Consider the following 21654-nt stretch of genomic DNA (forward strand, 5'->3'; position numbering starts at 1 on the left):
GGGTAGGGAGGTGGGGAAGACTTGGGAGGTGTTGAGGAAAGGGAAGTATATGATCAATGTATTTCATAAAAACAATGTAGATAAAATAATACATTAATGATTAAATAAAAAGTGATGTTCTGTTGTGAGAGTGTTCTGCCATACATCTCTGACTCAGTTTCCCCAAGTGCAGAGATTACCACATGCCTAGGCTCAACTAGGAATGCCTGACTTTCAACACCAGACATTTGTCAGCTCTTGAGACAGAATGCATTTTCATTTTCTGATGCTTTCCTGATAGAGAAGTTGTCTGAGATGTTAAACATCTACCTTAGGCCTCACTACTCACTTGCAGTTCATGCTGGGAACTCTGTAATACAGGAGAAGCAAGATGGTTTTGGCAGGAGAGAGTGTAAAACAGTGTTCTAGAGATTAGCCTCCAGATATCTAGCAATCCAGCCCTTATGGGTAAGTCATTTTTGAGTTGCAGACTTGATCCTAAGATTTCTTACAGTATTAGAATCACCCAGAGAGTTATATCAGTTTTGATACCAAAATGTGTGCCTTCCAAACTTTATAGTACACCAGAGTCATCAAAAGTCATGGGTCCTGTAGGTTAGGTCTTGGTCTAAGAGTTTCCAGCTTAGAGTTCTAGCAACCTCCAGATAATATTGAATGCCACCATCTGAGTCCTCCTCCATGAAAATTCAATTTGCTCTCTTTCTTCCTTTCCCTTTCCAGATGCCTCATACATGGGGTTAAGATAGGGAATTACTACACTGTTAAGAGTTAATGTTTAAGAGAGACTGATGGTGTGTCTAGATCAGGCAGGCAGACATCTAGTCTACTAGGGGAAGGTGGTGTCAGCATGCACTTGACATCTGAGTCCTAGTCTAGACTGTAACCATAAAACATGCTTTAAGTCTCTTCTCCTTCCTCATTCTTGTTTTTCTTCATTTTCTTCACCTCCTCCTTCTTTTTTGAGAGAGACAAAGTTTTGTGGTTTGCCCAGCCTAGCTTGTGTTGCAAAGGTCACACTGTCCCTACCTTCTACTTGCTGGGCTGACGTGGCTTGGCCACAGTCCTGTACAAGGATTTCAAGCTTCTGGGTTGCTTTTCCTTAAACATGATGCATTCTTCCTTTAGCTTTCTTGAATTTTCAGGTCTCAGTCACATGTCTTACACTCTGTGTTATAGCTCCTTACACCCATTTCTTAGTCCTTGATAAATATATTTGGATTTGAGATTAGGACAGAATTTTCAATGATTTCCGGAAAGGCCCTTAAACATATGTCTCCCATTTCATACTATTTCAAACTTGATGATTGTAAAATCAAAATATTGATCAGACTGTGCATGGTAGTACACACTTATAATCCCAGAGCTTGAGAGGTGAGATAGGAGGATCAGGAATTCAAGACCAGCTGAAGCTAGTAGCAAGTTTGAAGAAAGCCTGGGCCCCATGGATTCTAACAATAAACAAACAAACAAAATCCTCTCAAACCCAACCAAACCAAACCAAATCAAACTGAACCAAACCAAACCAAACCAAACCAAACCAAACCAAACCAAACCGAACCAAACCAAATCAAACCAAACTAAACAAAAGACCAGAGTAAATAAATAAATATGTAAACAGATAAATTCTGAAAAACATTGAGTATGTTATAGCCCTTCAGTATCAGCTATTCAGTTAAGACTTTATCTTTTATATAAAATAAATGAGCACATCCATTTCATTAATAGGAAATTTTTTCATCTTTCATAAGTGGTAAAATTGTACTATTGCAAAGAATTGCTTAAAAACATCTTGTTCTGTTTATCATCAGTAAATGTTTGATTTGCACAACTATTTTATATATACCCTATCTTCCCAGGGTCATACAGATTTCTTGGGAGAAACAATATTTCAAAGTTGAAAAGAGTTACAGAGTCCTGATCCAAAACAAAACAAATATAAATAAAATAAAACAAAATAAAATAATTAAGTCAACGGGAAGTAGTCTGAAGTCCATCACTTCGAGGAACATATGCAGGCACACACTGCTTCATGTGGAACACACATTGGATAGGTTGTTTATAGAGATTCTACTTTATTTTTCCAGATGGCTACACTCACTTATCCTAAACCGTTAGTTGAATAATCTATCTTTTACACTCTGATGTGAAATGACAGTTATATTTTTAAAACGAGGATTTCATACAAGATATTTTCCAAATAAGCATAATCTATCCCAATGACCCTTAATACGCATGAAGGGCTTTATATTATTACCTTTGCATTTTTCAAGTTCTTTTTTTAAATTTAATTTTTTAACTTATCACTTGTACATTAAACTCACTGCCAGTCATCCCCTCTCTCTCTCTCGTTCTTTTTTTATAGTTTCAACTTTAGCCACATGTGGGTGACAGTTGGACAGCTCTCACCGTGGGATATCCCTTAGCATGACCTCATCACGGACTCATCACAGAGGTAAGACTGCAGAGGAAGATACTTGAGGTGTTGGCTTTAGGAGTCAGGCAACACTATGCCTTGAGGGACTATGGAGGATATTTTAGGGGTGGGTGGGCTTCTCTGAGGATTTAGCTCACTCTCATACTGATATTTAAAGAAATAACAAAGGCTGCATTCCCAAAAAGGACATGTGCCAGTGGGTGTAAAACTCATGCCTTAATGACAGCTGTCTACTTACTTCTGATACCATCAGCGAGAATTCATTTAGTTCAGATAATTGGAAGTTTTCGTGTTAATGCAATAAGCAAGATGTATTGTAATCTGCTGAGCAAAGACAGTGACTGTGGAGAGGAATCCAGTTTTCCCAGCATGATTTGACCGAAGCATGGAGGTTCAGCTCAACTTATTGGAACCTCAATTTTCTTTTTCATCTACAGAAGGTAATTGGGTGTAAGAGTTTTTTTCAGCCAAGTGAAGACCGTAACTATGTAGTAATGTGATTCTTTTGTTTGTTCATTTAAAACATTTAATTTTCGTGTTTTGAGATAGTCTCACTAGGCTGTAAGCTGGTCAAGCTTGGACCTTGCCCCAGGCTGGCTTGTAACAAGCAATCATCATGGTTCAGCCTCCTGAGTGCTAGAATTATGGTCATGGTTCATCATCCCTTATTTGAAAATTGGTATGTAGGAAAAAATTCTCCTGGTCAGAAATGAATAGGGCACAGGTAGTCTTTTATGAAGCTTATAAAAGACACATATGTATTTGGAAGAAAGAAGTGAAATGGAACAGTAGTGTGAATTGAAGGTAGAAGATGTCAGTCTCCTAATTCCAAATCGGAATGTGGGCTCTATGATGTACTCCAACTCAACTGTGAGACCTGTTCTAGGACTCCTTCTAGGTTGGGATATGAATTACATTGAATGGTGGCAGCATTTCAAAAATTCATTTTACTAAGATGCATTTAATTTAGAGTTATTGTATATTAATTTTCTGGAAGAGTTTTGCTTATGACTAATTTCTAACAGTTATTGGGAAGCTGTGTCCAAATAGTCTGGAAATCACCTAAGCCAGGTGCTTTTATGGTGTCTCACTGAGGCCACGTCTCTTCCTGTGGAGAATAGAACTTTTTAATAGCGCGTTTAAATTCAAATCCTAATTTTTGAAAATGGTGTGCAAATCGCACATATTTAAAATATTTGAATCAATGCCTTCACCCTGGATCTCTGCCACCAGGTCAAGAAGTGACAATTCAATGACTTCAGGAAGGTAAGTTTTGGCTTGTCAAAGTTGAAGATAAGACAACACCTAATAGCCTTCAAGAATTGAGCGGGGAAAGAGGATCAGTTCTTAAAAGTCAGGGACAAAAGGTTAATGGGGTAACTTTGGTTATATCGATGTGCAGAAGGTTGCCAAGCTGGATAGCAACAGGGGCTATAAACTTGGTATGGTGCACTGAATGAAGCATTAGATACACACCCTGGAAAATAGCATGTAAGTAGAGGGCAGGACAAGAACGACTCACGGTCACATGCCACTGTGGTTTTATAGCCCTTGGAACTAATTGTAGAGGTCCCTGTACATAAATCCCTGTACTACACATTTGCTTTTTCAAACATCAAAAGAAAAATGTCTGCCCACTCAGTTTCTGCCAAGTAAGAAAAGAGAGTCAGGAGGTTTATGACTAGTGTGAACATTTCTAGGTAGAAATCAGCAACACAATTATATTTCTACCAAGATAGAATTATCTCTATCCATTCCATGGTGCAATGGTGTCTTCAGGAAATAGTCAAGACTACCACTTGATCTTCTTGGTCATGTGAACTGCATGGTCTTTCCATGGAGAGGGATAAGCATAGCTGTCCATTCATTGTCTAACGTCAAGGAATAGTTTAATTGTATAGTTATTAGGATGAATACAACTGAACAAATGCACAGACTACTTGATTCCTTAAGCTTTGGTGAAGCAGAGAAAAGGGTTTAACAAGAAAAAGAATGTATGCTGTAGTTTTCCTCTTTCCCAACTAGTTTTGTAAGTGTGGTTTTACTGAAAGATTTAGACACTTCCTATTGACATAGCAGAGACTTCTCCAATTTTTGTGGTGGTTTACACTAAGTAATTAATCTTCTGAACCCCAAACCCATGTGTGTAAATGGTTTTGTGGTATCATTTACATACAGGAACTAGCTAAAAAACAAATCCAATTATAGCAGATCCCCAGCATTTAGCATGTGACATGTGTAGAAAAACATTCAATAAAAGGTTGGGGCTGGTGATGAGTCAGTGCCTAGGAGTTCCACATTAAGTCACAATTGGCTTTGTGCTGGAGAACATGTATCATTTGGTGTACTCAGGCACGGAGGAGATCAAGAGTCTCTTGTGACAAGCACACAGCTCCGGCTCACCCAGCTGTGACGGAAGAGGACTCCTGTAATCCCAGACTAGAAGTGTTGCCTTGTCCTGATGTCTGTCCATGAGAAAATTTCCACAGCAGATTTGATGGAGAACCTCAGGGAAGAGCTCACCTGTTTCATCTGCTTAGATTATTTTAGCAGTCCAGTGACCACCGAGTGTGGGCACAGCTTTTGTCTGACGTGCCTCCTGAAGAGCTGGGAGGAGCACAACACACCTTTGTCTTGTCCCGAGTGCTGGAGGACTTTGGGAGCCCCTCATTTCCAAGCCAATGAGCGCCTGGGACGACTGGCTAACATTGGAAGACAGCTCAGATGCCAGGTGCTGCAGAGCGAGGACGAGCAGAGCAACAGTGGGAGAACACCGGGGCCCAGTAGGGTGTTCTCTGACGATGAGCAGAGTGTCATTAATTTCTCACCTCCAAATCACGGCATGAACAGGGCATATTTCTCAAGTGAGGCTGAGGAGCAGCACAAAGTAAGTTGAGGTGCTCAATGGCAACTTCAGAACACAGAACTGGTCCTAAAAGCTAATTCTTATTCAGGGCACAATGACACCCATGGGTACATACCTTCATGTAGTGTGGTTCTTGCTTCCACCCTTTCTTTGAGAGCCTCAGTCATCTCCCAATGGCTAGTTTTCCTGATCTTTTTACCACTGGATACCTTGCTTGTTTGCCAAGGGGTTTGTTTCTGTTGCAGGAAAAACTCCAGGACATCGTAAATATTTTACGGAAAAGGAAGAAGGAAGCTCAAGCCATTCTGAACCATGAGAAGGAGCGTGTAATGCTGTGTAAGGTCAGCGTCTGTCTAGTGTTTGGTCTTGTGTGTGGGATACTTAGTCACATGTCAGGGAGAAAGGACCATTTTGTCATAGACAGTTCCCTGCTCTTTGGATGCCAGCCATTGTGTGTTTAGCTCAAGTTCACTCACCACAGGTAGATTTGTTTTTCCTTGTTTGTCTTCCTTGGTTGATATGTTGTGATGCATCTAATTGATATTCTTTCAAATACAAGTAATGTATTTGCGAGTTAGGATGGAACCCAGTTTTAAAAATGTCTCTCGGGAGCTTGGGGAAAACATGCATACCAATTAAAAGCAAGTAAAGAGGATGGGACAATGGCAAAATAGTAGATTGACTCATACTGCCACGAATGTATGAGGTTAGTCACAGATTTGGATTTGAAATGTCTAGCAATTCAAGCAGAGAATGAAATGTTTAATATGGTACAAGCAGTATAGATATTAGGGCTGGGGAATTTGCTCAGGTAGAAGCACTTGGCATGCAAGCCTCAAGACGTGAGTGTGGTTGGTTGTTCAGAACCCTCATAAAAGTCAGAAGGGCAAGTATTTGCGGCCCCCTGAGATCCTGTCCAGGAGATGGCAAACAGACATACAACAATCATCAGAAGCTCAATAGCAGGCTAACCTGAGGTACACAGTAGTAAGACCATGCTTCAAACCAATCAAAGGTGAAGATTGGTTACACCTGAGGTTGTCCTATGGCCTGCACAGATGTATTATGCACACACACACACACACACACACACACACACACACACACACACACACACTCATACATCCTAGGACATTCAAAGTGAATATTTGAGTCTCCCAATAAATGAAGACAATGAGGAATATTTGCTTGAGACAGCCTTTCCCTGTGTAGCCCAAGTTAGACTCAAACTCGTGTTTTGTTTTTTTTCTACCTTAGCCACTCAAGTGGTAAGTGGATTTCAAATGTGATAGACCACCATTCATTGTACACGTTGAATTCTTTTTTGTTTGTTTTGTGTCCTGGCTATCTGGGAACTGGCCATGGAGATGAACAAACTGACCTCAAATTTACATATAATGCTCCTACCTCTCTGCCTTTGTCTCCTGAGTGCTAGTTTTTCATACATGTGTCACCAGACTGGCTTACATCCCGAATTAAGTGCAATGTTTTGTGATGTATTTCTAGTATGTGATTCGATTCCAAGTTTGTTTTTAAAACCAATATTGTCTAATAATGTACACATACACCTTTCATAATTTTTCCTTCTAAATTTTAATTCATTGTATATTCCTACTATTAATTTAAATTTTATTTTCAATTGTTTTCCTCTTAGATTTCAATTTATTTCCAAATAGTGCTGATTACTATGTGTCACGTTGTTTGACTTCATTTGTTTTGTTCAGTAGAAATGACAGTTCTTAGCTTAGAAAATCTAATTTTCTTGACTATCGGGTACACGTGTACCTTTGAAAACCTTACTCTTCATCCATCGTATCAATATAAATTCTACATTATAGGATTGTTTCTGTTGCTAACATGTGTGTGTGTGTGTGTGTGTGTGTGCGTGTTCGCGTGCGTGCGTGCGTGCGTGCGTGCGCATGTGCATGTGTGTGCGCGCGCGTGTGTGAACTTTGTGCACATGTGATAGCAGGAGGAGACAAAGACCTGTAAGCAGGTCGTCGTGTCTGAGTACATGAAGATGCACCAGTTCCTGAAGGAAGAGGAGCAGCTCCAGCTCCAGCTTCTGGAGAAGGAGGAAAAGGAGAACGTGAAGAAGCTGAGGGAAAACGAGATCCATCTGACCCAGCAAGTCCGCCGCATCAACAAAATGATTGGTCGGATCGAGTCCATCTGTCAGAACTTGACCTTAGAGTCTTTTGAGGTGAGGCAAAATTCACGAGGACACTGGGAACAATTAATGCAAAAAACCAAATGCACAGTGACCCATCCATGGTATTTCAAGCCACAGGAACTAAGTTTTTCTGTAGTCATCTGAAAAATTAAATTCTGCCTTAAAAGGAGTTTTCCTAAGGAACTGACAATCTGGGTATTAAAAATTCTTGAAGAGGGTGAGAAATCAAACAAGGAAAAGAGAAAACAAAAACAATTTCATAAACAAACCCAGGGATGACTAGTTTTTCCTGGACCTGCTTCTGCAAACACAGCTTTGTCTAGAAATTCGTGATTTATTTGTAAGCTTCTGGGCATGGAAAACTTAATCTTTTCAAAGACCTGATGAGGGTTAAGTACTAGTATCATGTAGCCTACAGGTGACGATCACCTACAAAAGGGACCTTGGGTAGCAACTATTTAATAATCACATTGATGGCTGTTAAGGAGACCTGATTGTCCTACAGCTACGAAGCAGCAGAATCCATGGGTTCTGTGTGCCAAATCCACTGTCAATCTTTGCCTAATACACCCCAAGACGCCTGCACTCATTAATATCTTCTCAGTCATAAGCCACAGGACCAACTTCAGCTTTAGGTCCCATTCATGATCAGACTCTACAAAGACTGCTGTCGAATTTTGTGTCTTCTAAATGACTAAATGACAATAAGAAGCATAACATGGGTGCTCACTTTGGAGTGAAATTGGAATGAAGAAACACGGGCTTGGTCTCGGCTCTCACTTGGGCATTTTTCTTTGCACATCTTTGGTTCCCTGAGACATGAGGTTAATGTTTGGTCTTGAGTATTAAATATTCAAGGAGGGCTTAGGAGTCCCCAGTCATCTCTGAACATGTCTAGACAGTTAGTGGTTGTGGGTAGGGGGGTGGAAGAGACTTTTTTTTTTCAGTGATGTAGTCACTGCCCATCAGTGATGTAAGCTGCCCATGCTCTGTGAATAAACCCTTACCTATGCCCCCATAAATAACCCTAATTAAACTCTTTGGTTCATCCAACAAACAAAGTCATGCGATTGTGGACACAATGAGAAGAGGAAGGGGATGAATAGAAGTGGAAAGAGGACAAGATCAAAATTATGTGCATATATGGATACACAAAAAATACATTATATACTTATATGAATGCATCAAATACATACATGTATGAAATTGTCAGGATGAAATCCATTATTATGCACAATGAATGTATGCTAAAATACATTTAAAAAAAGACTTTTTAAGAGCCTGCAAGAGATTGCTTAGTGGGTAAAGATGCTTGCTGTCAAGCCTAAGCACATAAATTCTGTCCATGGCTGAGATCCATGTGATCTGAGAGAACAGACTCCCCTGCATTTTTCCTCTCACCTCCATATTCGTGTTGTGACAAAGTGCATTTCCTACTCCCTGCAAATAAGATTTGCTTTTGTTTTAATTAAAAGATTGGATGTGAAAAAAGAGAACAAAGTCTTCTCTGGTCAGAGTGAGAAACCTCTCATCTCATGTTCATTACAAACCATCCTTAGAAGAGGCTGAGGTTTTGCTCTCCTATCCTATCTGTTACCCCCTCTTCAGATGTGCTAGGATCATGGAAGTAGAGTCTATGGAACTGGTGTGAGATTGTGATGAGGATCAGTTCACTATTTGATAGTGATGGAGATGAATGCATAGTAACCTTTCTCTCTTTATATCCCTAGGAAGTCAGAGGAGCCATGGATCGGTAGGTTTCTATTTGGTCTCCATAGTGTAGTCTATGGAAATCTGGTGCTGATGAAATAGTGATGGTGCGGGGAAGAGTATGTGGATGTTGCCGGGGAGAGATGCTGTGGATTGGCCAGCTGGAGCGTGTTATGTGGTTTGTGCCACAGAGAGAATGAGGTTCTGTTTTCTCTTGGAAGGTATGAGTCCCTGTTGTTTCAGTGTCCAGAGACAACCATCACGGAACTGAGTCTGTGTCGCATCACCGGGATGAGGGAGATGCTGAGAAAATTCAGCAGTAAGTCCATCTTCTTGTCACATCTCCAGGGATTTCCACAGTTACGTGCATGTTATGGGTACCCCTGAGCTCTTGGGCAGCTTCTTCTGCCATAAAAGAGTCTCCTGACACGAGCTTCCCAGTTGCAGTATCTAGAGCCAGTGCTAAGGCGCCAAGATCAAACACTACCTACGCTTGAGTCAAGACACGAGAAGCCTTGATTGATGTTCTGTCAGGCACTGCTTGTTATCAAAGGGTTCTGTGATTCGTCCACACCATTCCCACCACACACAATAGCCCTCTTACAGTGGCTCTTGCTTTGTCAGCTCTATTCCTATTAGGACAAAAGCTAGGTTGAATTCTTTTGTTTTAATCTCCATGTGTGGGCAGGCAGTGGGGGTATACACCCATGGTATGGGTGTATACGTGAGTATGAGTGTAGGACAACCTTGGGTGTTAGTCTTAACTCTACTTTGTTTGAGGCAGGCCCACTATTATCATACCCAGATACTTTGAGAACCTTTGACTGGAAACTGAAGTAGATTGTAATCTAGGATGGGAAACATATCTCATTGGTCAAAGATGTATAGCCTGATAACATTATTCAATTATGAGGTTATTTACAGTCTGATGCGTGTCGGGTAGTAGGGGTCCTGAGGTTACTAGGTGCATTATTTGGAGAGGGGTGTGTGCACCCTGTTCATGCAGATAAAGGAACTAGAATGCTTAGTACATTATTATAATTGGATGTGTATGGGAATAACTCAAAACTAAATGGGGTCCCAAACTGGACTAATCCCTATGCTTGCCTGCCTCAGTCGGGGCAAATTATCCCACAGTCAGTGGCAATTTGAGTCCTCTCATGTGACCTCCTCACAGGTGGGTGGGGATGAAGGCCTCCTGCTCACATGTGCTGTATGACATTGTCACTGGGGTGCCAACTCACGCAAAGCTACATTTGACCATGGCATAGTGAAAACCACGAATTAGAAATTTACTATTACAATATTCAATGATTTTGTAATTTAGTAAAGTTAATCTGTATGAATTTCAATTTTCTTTTAAATTTAGTTTTGCTTACTTAACTGTTTTGTGTTTGTTAAATGAGGTCTTATGTGGCCAAGTTGGCCCAGAACTCTGTATGTAGTTAAGGATGATCTTGATCCTCCGGCCTCCACTTCCAAAGTGCTGTGACTGTAAGTTTGTGTGACTGCATCAGGTTTTATTTATTTAGTTTAAGTGTTGGGAATCGAACCCAGGACTTTGGACATGTTTTAGACAGGCATTCCACCAACAGTGTGATACCTCTAACCCTTCTTTCAAGTTTTTATTTTTACAAAAGAATTACTTTAGACTATGTGTATGTGTGTGAATGTACATGAATTTGGGTGCTCAAGGAGGCCAGGGGTGTCAGGTCCCCTGGAGACGGTACTCTAGGACGTTGTACACCACCAGACATGGGTGCTGGGCATCTAACTGCAGTCCTCTGGAGAAGCATCATGTACTCCTCACTATGGAGTCTTCTCGCTAGCACTTGTTATTTATCTATTCGCTATGTATTATTGCAGGTAATATGAGAATATTATAATTGCAACAATGATTACATACAATAATGCCTAGGAAATAATTAGCACTGTGAAGGAGTGTAACAAATGTCAATAGAATGTCTTCTATCTGAACTGCAGGAATTCTGCCCTGGCTAACAGTGAGGGCATCCTTGTGTAGAGAACCAGAATTCTAAAACTGTCTAGAAAAGCATTTTTATTACACCCAGTTTCCTCTTATCCTCACAGATGTGCCGAATCTCTCTTCACATGACTCTACTCTGTCTCTTCTTACAGCCTCACTGTCTGTTCCATGAGTGGTAAAAAACAAGCTCAGAGATTCTGTTCTGTATTCTGTTTGTTTATTTTGAGATAGGGTCTTATGATATAGCCCAGACTATCCTTAAATTCATATTAATCCACCTGACTAAGATTCCTGAGTATTGGAGTTCATGACATAAGATATTAAGTCCAGTTAGAAGTGGAATTTTTCTTTTCTAAAGGAGGCTATCTTATCAAATCCACTGAAGTTAAATTGAAATAGAATTTTACAGTATAAACCAGGCTGGTCTTGAATTTATTAATAGAGCTGTTTAGCCTCAAACTCGGTTCTGAAACCAGATATTGCTGTGTATAGTCCAGACTATCCTTCCACTCACTATGTAGCCCAGGTTGGCTTTGAACTCATATCCCATTTCCTTAGTCTTATGAGTGCTGGAATTGTTTGCCCGCCTAACACCTAAGTTAAGAAAGAGGCCTAGCTGCCTTGGTAGTCATAGCTAAATCTCAGCACAGAAGAGGCTATGGCGAGAGAGAACTATCAATTTAAGGTCCAGCCTGGGCTACTTGGTTAGATCCTGTCTCCAAAGCAAATACATAATAGTAAGACTATTTGTTAAGAGTTTAGCTTAAAACTTATATATAAGGGTGGTTGCCAAGGATGTCAAAAGCTTCATTCTCTTTTCTTCTTGCAGCAGATATAACTCTAGATCCAGCCACAGCCAACGCTTACCTACTTTTGTCCGATGATCTCAAAAGTGTGCGATACGGAGGGACCAAACAGCAATTACCTGACAACCCCGAGCGATTTGATCAGTCTGCAACTGTGTTGGGAGCCCAGATCTTCACCTGTGGGAGACACTACTGGGAGGTGGAAGTGGGAAAGAAGACGGAGTGGGAAGTGGGTATCTGCAAGGACTCTGTGAACAGAAAGGGGAATCTCCCCAAACCTCCTGGGGACCTCTTCTCACTCATAGGCTTAAAAATTGGTGACGATTATAGTCTCTGGGTTTCATCACCCCTGAAAGGTCAACATGTCCGAGAGCCAGTGCATAAAGTTGGTGTGTTCTTGGACTATGACTCTGGACACATAGCATTCTACAATGTGACAGATGAGTCCCTCATCTACAGCTTCCCTCCGTCCTCTTTCCATGAAGCTCTCAGACCTATCTTTTCTCCTTGTCTTCCAAATGAGGGAACAAATACAGACCCTCTTATCATCTGCCACATCTGACAGAACATCCCCTGAACCTTCCTTCAGTGAAGACAAGGTCAAGGAGACACTAAAGTGGTTACTGCATTCAAAGACATCATACCTCAGATTACCTGGAAAAAATATCCTCCCTCCCCAAAGACTTTCCACAAACCTAGTTCTGCAATGAAGAGCCAATTAAAAATCTATTCAACACCAAGACTAGAAAGATGGCACCCTGCTTTTAATCCAGTTATCTGAGCGGCACTGTGTGTGCTGGCCACTCAACATACAGACAGCACTGTTAGTATCCTGTTTTACCTCTCTGTCATAGGAAAGCTATCTAAATATATGGCATTTTTTTCAGTCTGTGTATTTGCTTTCCTAGCATAATATATGTAACCTTTGCCTGTGTAGCCACCTGGTAAATGAATTCCTCCATTAGCTGAGTCCTAAGTCTCCTCTGTCTTGAAAGCAACTTTTCCATGAGGCCTGGCATATTAATCCTCAGGAAAGCTTACAAGATCAGGATGCTGTAAATATTTGTTAGCATCAGGACCATTCATATTAATATAATCTTAAGAGCCTAGAACATTCTATAGTTCATTGCAGCTAAAGGTCTGGTCAGTAAATGTATCAAGGCAATGGTTGCTAAATGGTTTGGGTTTTAACTGAGACTGTTGGCTAGAGCAGAAGTCCTTTAGCCCCTGGAAGGTTGGTGCTAGCCTTGCCCACCTCCGAGGAGGACAGGCATGGTGTTGAGGTGGTACTCTAGTGGGTGACTCTCACACCACTTGCTGGAGGAGGTAGGTCTGTAGAGATTTGTCCTGCTTTCGGAGACATCACCTTTTGAGTATTTTTCTGTCCCTATTTGTAAAAATAGAAATCTATTTTATTTTAAAGAATGTTACCAGTCATAGTGTTGTAGAAAAGACAAGCCAACTGATAGGGCTTGACCACCACGCACCCGATTACAGGTTCCTAAAGGGGAATTGTCATGGGTTGTATCTAAAGTGGAACGTAGATTGAAAGGAGTGGTGTGTGTGTGTGTGTGTGTGTGTGTGTGTGTGTGTGTGTGTGTGTGTGTGTGAATCATGCGCGAAGCATGGTGTTGCAAACCTATAATCAAAATATTTGTAGGGAGGATACAGGCAGAACAGAAGGATCAGTATTTCAAAGTCAGTTTCGATTATACAGCAAACTTGAGGCCTGCCTGCGCTTCATGAGAACTTGCTTCAAAACCAAAACAAACCCTTTACTCATGAAAGGCCCACATGAAGTCCGAAACTGGACTTTGTGCTAGAGTTCGTCACCTTGACTGATCAAAATATGTCTCTCTGATCCTGACACACTTGTGTTGCTGAAAGGCAGGGAATGGAATGAGCCAGGATTCAGATGCCAGGCAATCCACTCTGCTCTGTTTTTATTTGCCTTGCACATTTGTATTTGTTTCCCATTTACTATTAATAGCTTTCTTTAAAGACAGGGTTTCTCTGTGTACCTGGCTGTCCTAGTATGCACTCTGTAGGCCGGGCTGACCTCGAACTCAGAGATCTGTCTGCCCCTGCCTCCTGAGTTGCTGGGCTTGAAGTCAAGTGACAACAAGCCTGGCCACTTTACAATTTATGCCATCATCCTCCTACATGTGGAACATGTAGAATGTTCTCTATTTGTGGCTATACCTGAGGCTTTGAGTATGTTTAAAGATCCCTCAGCTGTTTCTCCTGCAGCAGGACAGGGTCCAGCAGACCCCATGGCCCTGTGTTTGTGGGTGTATACTCTTACAGATATTTCATGAAGGTTTAGGCAGCCTAAGAGTACTACTCACCTTTAGTGTTAGTGGACTAGAGTCACAGATCTTTGACAAAGGAAAATGCATCCACTCTGTGCTGAACAACCTTCCAAGATGTATTGCCTGGCAAGAATTAGATTTATCACAAAGCATTTCAACTCTGAATCTGACTCACTCTTCTGAAAAGCAGGAAGCATCTATTTAGTGTGGGGATTTTGTGAGAAGACAAATCCTTCATGGCGGAAATACGTTTTGTTGGTTCTCCTCTGCCCTTCAAAAGAGCACTTCAAAAAATTCTTCTGAAAGTGGTCAGGAAAAGCACAAGATATGTGTACAATATGGAATGTAGAGGCCTCAAAACATTTAGAGCGCATGTAAAGGAAAATGGTCATGTAAAAGTTGGTAGAAAAAGAGAAAAACATGGTAGATAAGGTTTTTATATTTCATAGAAGTCCTTTTGGCCAAGCAGGAAAAGTGGCATTCATCTGTGTGCTGGCTGGTTCTGTGTGTCAACTTCATACAAGCTAGAGTTATCACAGAGAAAGGAGCCTCCATTGAAGTGCCTCCATGAGATCCAGCTGTAAGGCATTTTCTCAACTAGTGATCAAGGGGGGAGAGTCCAGTCCACTATGGGTGGTGCTGTCCCTGGGCTGGTGATCTTGGGTTCTATAAAAGAGCAAGCTGAGCAAGCCAGGGGAAGCAAGCCAGTAAGTAACATCACTCCATGATCATCATCAGCTCCTGTTAGTTGCCCTGTGTGAACTACAGTCCTGACTTTCTTTGGTGAGGAACAGCAATTGAATGTGTAAGCTAAATAAATCCTCTCCTCCCCAAACTTGCTTCTTGGTCTTGTTTGTGCATGAATTGAAATCCTGACCAAGATGATCTACAATCCAATCCTGATACTGGCAAGGTAAGAAGGAAGGTAAGGGAGGCAGGAGAGGGACAGTAGGAGAGGGAGATAGAAGGAGAGGAAGAAGGAGAGGGAGAGGGAGAGGGAGAGGGAGAGGGAGAGGGAGAGGGAGAGGGAGAGGGAGAGGGAGAGGGAGAGGGAGAGGGAGAGGGAGAGGGAGAGGGAGAGATTGTTTAGGAAATTCTGTTGTAGATTTCTATTGGCTTCCAGTATGGAGCAAGTTTTTATGAAGCCTGAAGCCTACACAAGTGAAAGACATCATTTAAAAGATGAACAATATTAATAAAATTACAAATGGTATAATAGGGTTGGGATATTACCAGGACCTCAAGCAAAGAAATTCCCTTTGTGGCACATTTCTTTCTGGTTAGCCAAGTGCAAAAGCAAAGGACAGAGGCAGTGAAACAGCCCAGTCTCCAGCTGTGGCTCTGTACCTAGCTACTGAACTACCTCAAGCTAGGATCTTAGTCTCCCTGTGCCTCTGTCTTCAGTAAAATGAGATAGAAATGTCTACCTCAAAGGGATAAATACTTGCCCAGAGAACATCACCTCCCTTAACACTGTAGCTGTCAATTATCCATCCTTTATTCTGACATTCAACACACCAGCCGGACTGATATCCCTATCTTACAGTGCTGACAGGAATTCCAGTTTCATTGATTGCCTGCCTTGACTCTTTCCCCATGTAGCCTTCAGGTTGCCCATCCCAGAAGCCCTCCCAGACAACAGACTGGATCATGACATTTCATAACTCATTGTTCTGAGCCCATAGTTCTAATTTTTAAATTATTTTCCTTATTTTCAGACAGAGTAAGACTCTGTAGCTCAGGGTAGTCTGGAACTCAGGATGTAGCCCAGTCTGGTCTTTAGTTTGTGGATTATCTTCTCCCTCAGCTTCCTAGTATTGATTGTATGCACGAGTTATCACATTAAGCCTAATTCTTGTGTATTAGGCATTTTTCTAGAAACATTTTGAGCATCTTCACCATTGATTTTTATTTTATGTGTTCATTCTTACCCTTCCAGTTCAAATAGGGCGAGCATAATGCTCACAGCTGCCGTTCTCTTGCTGTGTCATATTTTGTACAGACATGCTGGATTTACAGGTCTTAGTTTAAAGGGAAAGCCTCCTCTATCAAGATTTGTTAGGTTTCATTTTGGTGAGGAACATCTTCTTTAAAAAAAATTATACTCAGGGGTGGAGTAAGGGCTCACTACATATGAGCACTTGGTGCTCTTGAAGAGGATCAGGGTTCAGTTCTCAGCACCACATGGTGGCTCCCAAACAAATATAACTCCAGCTCCAGGGGATCCAATGACCTCTTCTGTTCTCCTTGGGTACCAAGAATACCGGTAGTGTAAATAGATACATGCAGATGAAACACTCATACACATTAAATATTCTTTGAAAAATTATATAAATATTTTGATTAGTATACAAAAACAACAGATTTTATCATGGCATTTTTATGTATGTGTACATTTCTACTTTGCTCATGTTCAGACCCCATTACTGCTTGGGCCACTCTTCCTTTGCCTCCTCCTGCTCACCATAGAGTCTCTGTTACGCTTTCAGGATACCTCTTTGCAAAGTGTCTGATTCCCTACCCTCCCACAGTATGGAAAGATCAATGCAGTGTACTCTGGAGAGACAAGAGTCTGAGCACTGCTGGAAGCCTCTGTGTGTGTGTGTGTGTGTGTGTGTGTGTGTGTTTTGGGAGTATGCATGCATGTGTGCTGAGGGCCTGTGGTAGGAGAAAAACCCTTGCAGGGGTTCAGTCTGGTTTCTTTCTCAGTCCTCTTTCTTGTCCCTTCAGTGTGTGTCCCTCCCCTTCAAGTCCTCACTTCTGTCCCAATCCTCCCTGTCTTCCTAGATTTAGTTACTTGTTTCTCAAACCTGTTTACCGGACAGAGTCTTATTTGGTTTTCTAGGGGCTTTGTTTCTGTCACTCCAGGAAGCCAATATCCTTGGAGTAACTATGAGAGAGGAGCTTCAGAAACCTGCAGAGAGAATCAAAACAACCCTGAGATTTCACCTCACACCAGTGAGAATGGCTAAGATCAAAAACTCAGGGGACAACAGATGCTGGCGAGGATGTGGAGAAAGAGGAACACTCCTCCATTGTTGGTGGGATTGCAAACTGGTACAACCATTCTGGAAATCAGTCTGGAGGATCCTCAGAAAATTGGACATTGAACTGCCTGAGGATCCAGCTATACCTCTCTTGGGCATATACCCAAAAGATGCCCCAACATATAAAAAAGACACGTGCTCCACTATGTTCATTGCAGCCTTATTTATAATAGCCAGAAGCTGGAAAGAACCCAGATGCCCTTCAACAGAGGAATGGATACAGAAAATGTGGTACATCTACACAATGGAATATTACTCAGCTATCAAAAACAACGAGTTTATGAAATTCGTAGGCAAATGGCTGGAACTGGAAAATATCATCCTGAGTGAGCTAACCCAAACACAGAAAGACATACATGGTATGCACTCACTGATAAGTGGCTATTAGCCCAAATGCTTGAATTACCCTAAATGCCTAGAACAAATGAAACTCAAGACAGATGATCAAAATGTGAATGGTTCACTCCTTCTTTAAAAGGGGAACAAGAATACCCTTGGCAGGGAAGAGAGAGGCAAAGATTAAAACAGAGACTGAATGAACACCCATTCAGAGTCTGCCCCACATGTGGCCCATGCATATACAGCCATCCAATTAGACAAGATGGATGAAGCAAAGAAGTGCAGACCGACAGGAGCCGGATGTAGATCGCTCCTGAGAGACACAGCCAGAATACAGCAAATACAGAGGCGAATACCAGCAGCAAACCACTGAACTGAGAATAGGACCCCCGTTGAAGGAATCAGAGAAAGAACTGGAAGAGTTTGAAGGGGCTCGAGACCCCATATGTACAACAATGCCAAGCAACCAGAGCTTCCAGGGACTAAGCCACTACCTAAAGACTATACATGGACTGACCCTGGACTCTGACCTCATAGGTAGCAATGAATATCCTAGTAAGAGCACCAGTGGAAGGGGAAGCTCTGGGTCCTGCTAAGACTGAACCCCCAGTGAACTAGACTGTTGGGGCGAGGGGGACAATGGGGGGAGGGTGGGGAGGGGAACACCGATAAGAAAGGGGAGGGGGGAGGGGGATGTTTGCCCGGAAACTGGGAAAGGGAATAACACTCGAAATGTACATAAGAAATACTCAAGTTAATAAAAAAAAAAAAAAAAAAAAAAAAAAAAAAAAAAGAAAACCTGCAGAGAGGATCAGACTGATGCTTTGAGATATTTTCCCAGCCCAAGTCCATTTTCCCCTAGAAGAAACCAGGAGACCCTGTGGCTAAGCTAGAGGGATTCATGTTACTCTTACTCTATGCTGGTTATTTTTATAATGAGTTTTTTTTTAAATTAGTGAACACCATCGAAAGCCAGTTTTAAGCGATGTAAACACAGAGAGCCACATTGCACACTATGCCTTAAAAGTTGAAAATTGTTTCATTCCCTTGAGCTTGGGACTCTCGAATTAGCAGTGGAGAAGTTTGTGTTTCTTCCGAATAGGTCTGAAGAACTGCTAGCCTTAGTTAAATTTTTATGAGGTATTTTAAAGAGTAATTGTGAAATGTGCTGTCTCCTCCGAGGTGTTGGGATTGCTGTGTTTATCTGGCATGGCTTGCATCTATTGTGCAGTCTATGAAAATGCAATGGTGTGGAAATTTATATGTTCAATTTCTGCATGTAAATTGTACTTTAGTAAAAAGTTTCAAAAGGGGAAAAACATGGCTGTCTTTCATCATTGTTTAAGTTGCTGTGAAACATACTGAGAGGAAGTGTAGTGTGCAGGTCATTTATTTTTTATCTTTTAAAGAGGGTCCTCAAGTCTGTGGTCTTTGAAATCCAGGAGAGAAACAGGTCTGTTTACTGAGACTAAATAGAAGGGGAAGGTCTAGAGACAGGCTGCCTCAGTCCCACACATAGGACACCTTAGAGCAAAAATGACCCTTTCCAGTGGTTCTCAACTTTCCTAATGCAACTCTTTAATACAGTTCCTTACCTTGTGGTAACACCCAATCATGAAATTATTTTCATTGCTATTCCATAACTATAATTTTGTAACTGTTATGAATCATGGTATAAAATCCGTATTTTCCAGTGGTATAAAATATCCCTGTGAAAGGGTCACTCAACCCTCATAGTGGTCCCAACTCAGATTGAAAACCTCTGTTAGACAGAACTGAAATGTCTTAGTGTTTAAGAGCCACAACTGACTGCGGCATGGAATTGAGTTTAGCCTGGTAGCTCTCTGCCGCCAAGATTATCTACCTAGACTACTTCCACAAAAGGCACAGGTCTCTTCATTAGGAAATGTGAGAGAGGTATCTGGACCCACCCCATAACCATGGTCAACTTTAAGAGGGAAATTTGAGGTTTAAGGTCTATTGACTCTTCTGGCTTTGTTGTTTCTCTTTTGTTTGTTTTTAGTCAGCTTTCCACAGAATCTAGGCTGGTCCTGACCTTGCTAATTTAATCCAGGCAGACCTTGAACGTCGACTCCACCTATCTAAATCTTTCAAGGCCTACGATCACAGGCTTGTAGCACCTTCATGGTTTTATATAACGCTGGGCAGCTACCTCAGGGCCTCATGTGTGCTACTCTACCAACTGAGCTGTCTCTAGACCTCTGGCCTTTTTAGTCATTTATTTCAAAATTCAAGTAGGTGAGTTCTTTAGTACAATAAATTCATGCGTTCAACACATGAACACCAGGTTTTTGTTTATTTACATTTGAGACTTGATCTAGCTATGTGGCCCTCTGCTGTAGAATACTTTACTCTGAACAGGACATGGCCATTGTCCTTTGAACTGTTAGCAACTGTCATTATGGGCTTGTACAAATGGGTATATTCACTTTCCAACTTGGACACAAAGTGGGGGTTCGTGAACTACACTTCTTCTCAAGCACTTACAGACACATAATAATCATTGAGACATTTTTTTTTCCAGTGGTATAAATGCTCACAAGTGACCACAACAAAACTCACTCTGTCAGCAAACTTCGGTGGAATTGTTTCTTTGTTTTGGGTACCCCATTTGGTGAGTAGACATTTGTCCAAATTTCCTCAGTACAAATTCACACAACACCTTGACTGCTCTGGAATTCACCATATAAACCAGTCAGGTCTTGAGATTCTGGTAATTCTCTTGCCTCCTTTTTCCAAGTGCTGGGATTACAGACATTGTGCCAAGAAGCATATGTGAACCCCAAAACACCACCAACAAGCCATTTAAACTTGAGTTTGGGCTTATGGATGATCCATTATGAAACAGCCCCGAACTCTCATCAGGACAAGGTTTTATAGGAAATGGCAATCAAGGGATGGGGAGTGGGGGGAGTCCATCCTGGCAAGCATCTAACTGAATGTCTACTGCTATCTGACAGCTGGGTGCTTTGAAGCAAGAGCATACACAATCACAAAGGGTCTGAAACTACATCTGAAACAATCAGACTAATGTTTGATTGACTGTTGCTAGGAAGTAGCTAGGGAGTGACTCTGGCTAAGGACAAGCCATGGGGATCTTCCTGGTACTTGAGTGGAGCTTGGGTTCAGCTGGGAGTCAAGTTCTCAGGGTTCCTTCCTTCCTCCCTCCCTCCCTCCCTCCCTCCCTCCCTCCCCCTCCCTCCCTCCCTCCCCCTCCCTCCTTCCCGTCCTCCCTCTCTCTCTCTCTCTCTCTCTCTCTCTCTCTCTCTCTCTCTCTCTCTCTCTCTTTCTTCCTTTCTTTCCAATATAGGCCAGTTCCAAGATAGAATAATAGGTTTAGCCTCTCAACAGATATGCATTATGTGCCAGCCCTGTTTTAAAATTATTTGGATCACATAGTTCTGCTCACAGAACTTTAAGCTAGGGTTGTCACTTCAAACTTATATAATAATATTTATGTGTATATGACTTTTATCATGTACCTTTTATTTATTTATATGTGCATGTGCATGCATGCATGCATGTGTGTGTGGGGGGGATGCCAGCAAATGCGTATTTGGTACAGATCATAGGATTATCTTCAGTATTGTCTTTAGGAATACTGCTGATTTCCTTTGAGGCAGAGTTTCTCATGTGCTTGGGGCTCATCAATTAGGCTAGTTTGGGTCGCACAGGAATCCTCCTAATCCTACATCACTGGAATTGTGGGTATAGACTACCTCATCCAGCTTTCTTATGTGGACTATAAAGGTTGAATCTAGGTCATTTATGCTTATAAGGCAAATGTATCACCCTTCTCATCCAGACTTGAAATTTGCCTTTGTCTACATTTGACTTACTGGCATTTATTTATTTATTTATTTATTGATTGATTGATTGATTGATTGACTGATTGATTGATTGAGACTGGGTACCACCAGGTAGACCAGGTTGGCTTGGCTTGGAACTAGCTGTAATCC

The 21654-nt window shown here is 41.6% G+C and overlaps 2 protein-coding genes across 7 annotated transcripts; both read left to right on the top strand.

Moving 5' to 3' along the window:
* The window catches only part of Erich1 (glutamate-rich 1), a gene marked incomplete at its 5' end in the record, with an annotated part of 52793804 nt that overhangs the window by 26223789 nt on the left and 26548361 nt on the right, over window positions 1-21654 (top strand).
* Window positions 2473-12862, top strand: Triml1 (tripartite motif family-like 1). Of its 7 annotated transcripts, none has more exon segments than NM_001432806.1 (6): window positions 2473-2874; window positions 5546-5641; window positions 7270-7503; window positions 9204-9226; window positions 9405-9502; window positions 12000-12862. In NM_001432806.1, coding segments are annotated over 5 exon segments (906 nt in total). In that variant the 5' UTR covers window positions 2473-2874; window positions 5546-5629; the 3' UTR covers window positions 12539-12862.

The sequence above is a fragment of the Rattus norvegicus genome, chromosome 16 (assembly GCF_021556685.1).
Source record: "Rattus norvegicus strain SHRSP/BbbUtx chromosome 16, alternate assembly SHRSP_T2T, whole genome shotgun sequence".
Classification (NCBI taxonomy): domain Eukaryota; kingdom Metazoa; phylum Chordata; class Mammalia; order Rodentia; family Muridae; genus Rattus; species Rattus norvegicus.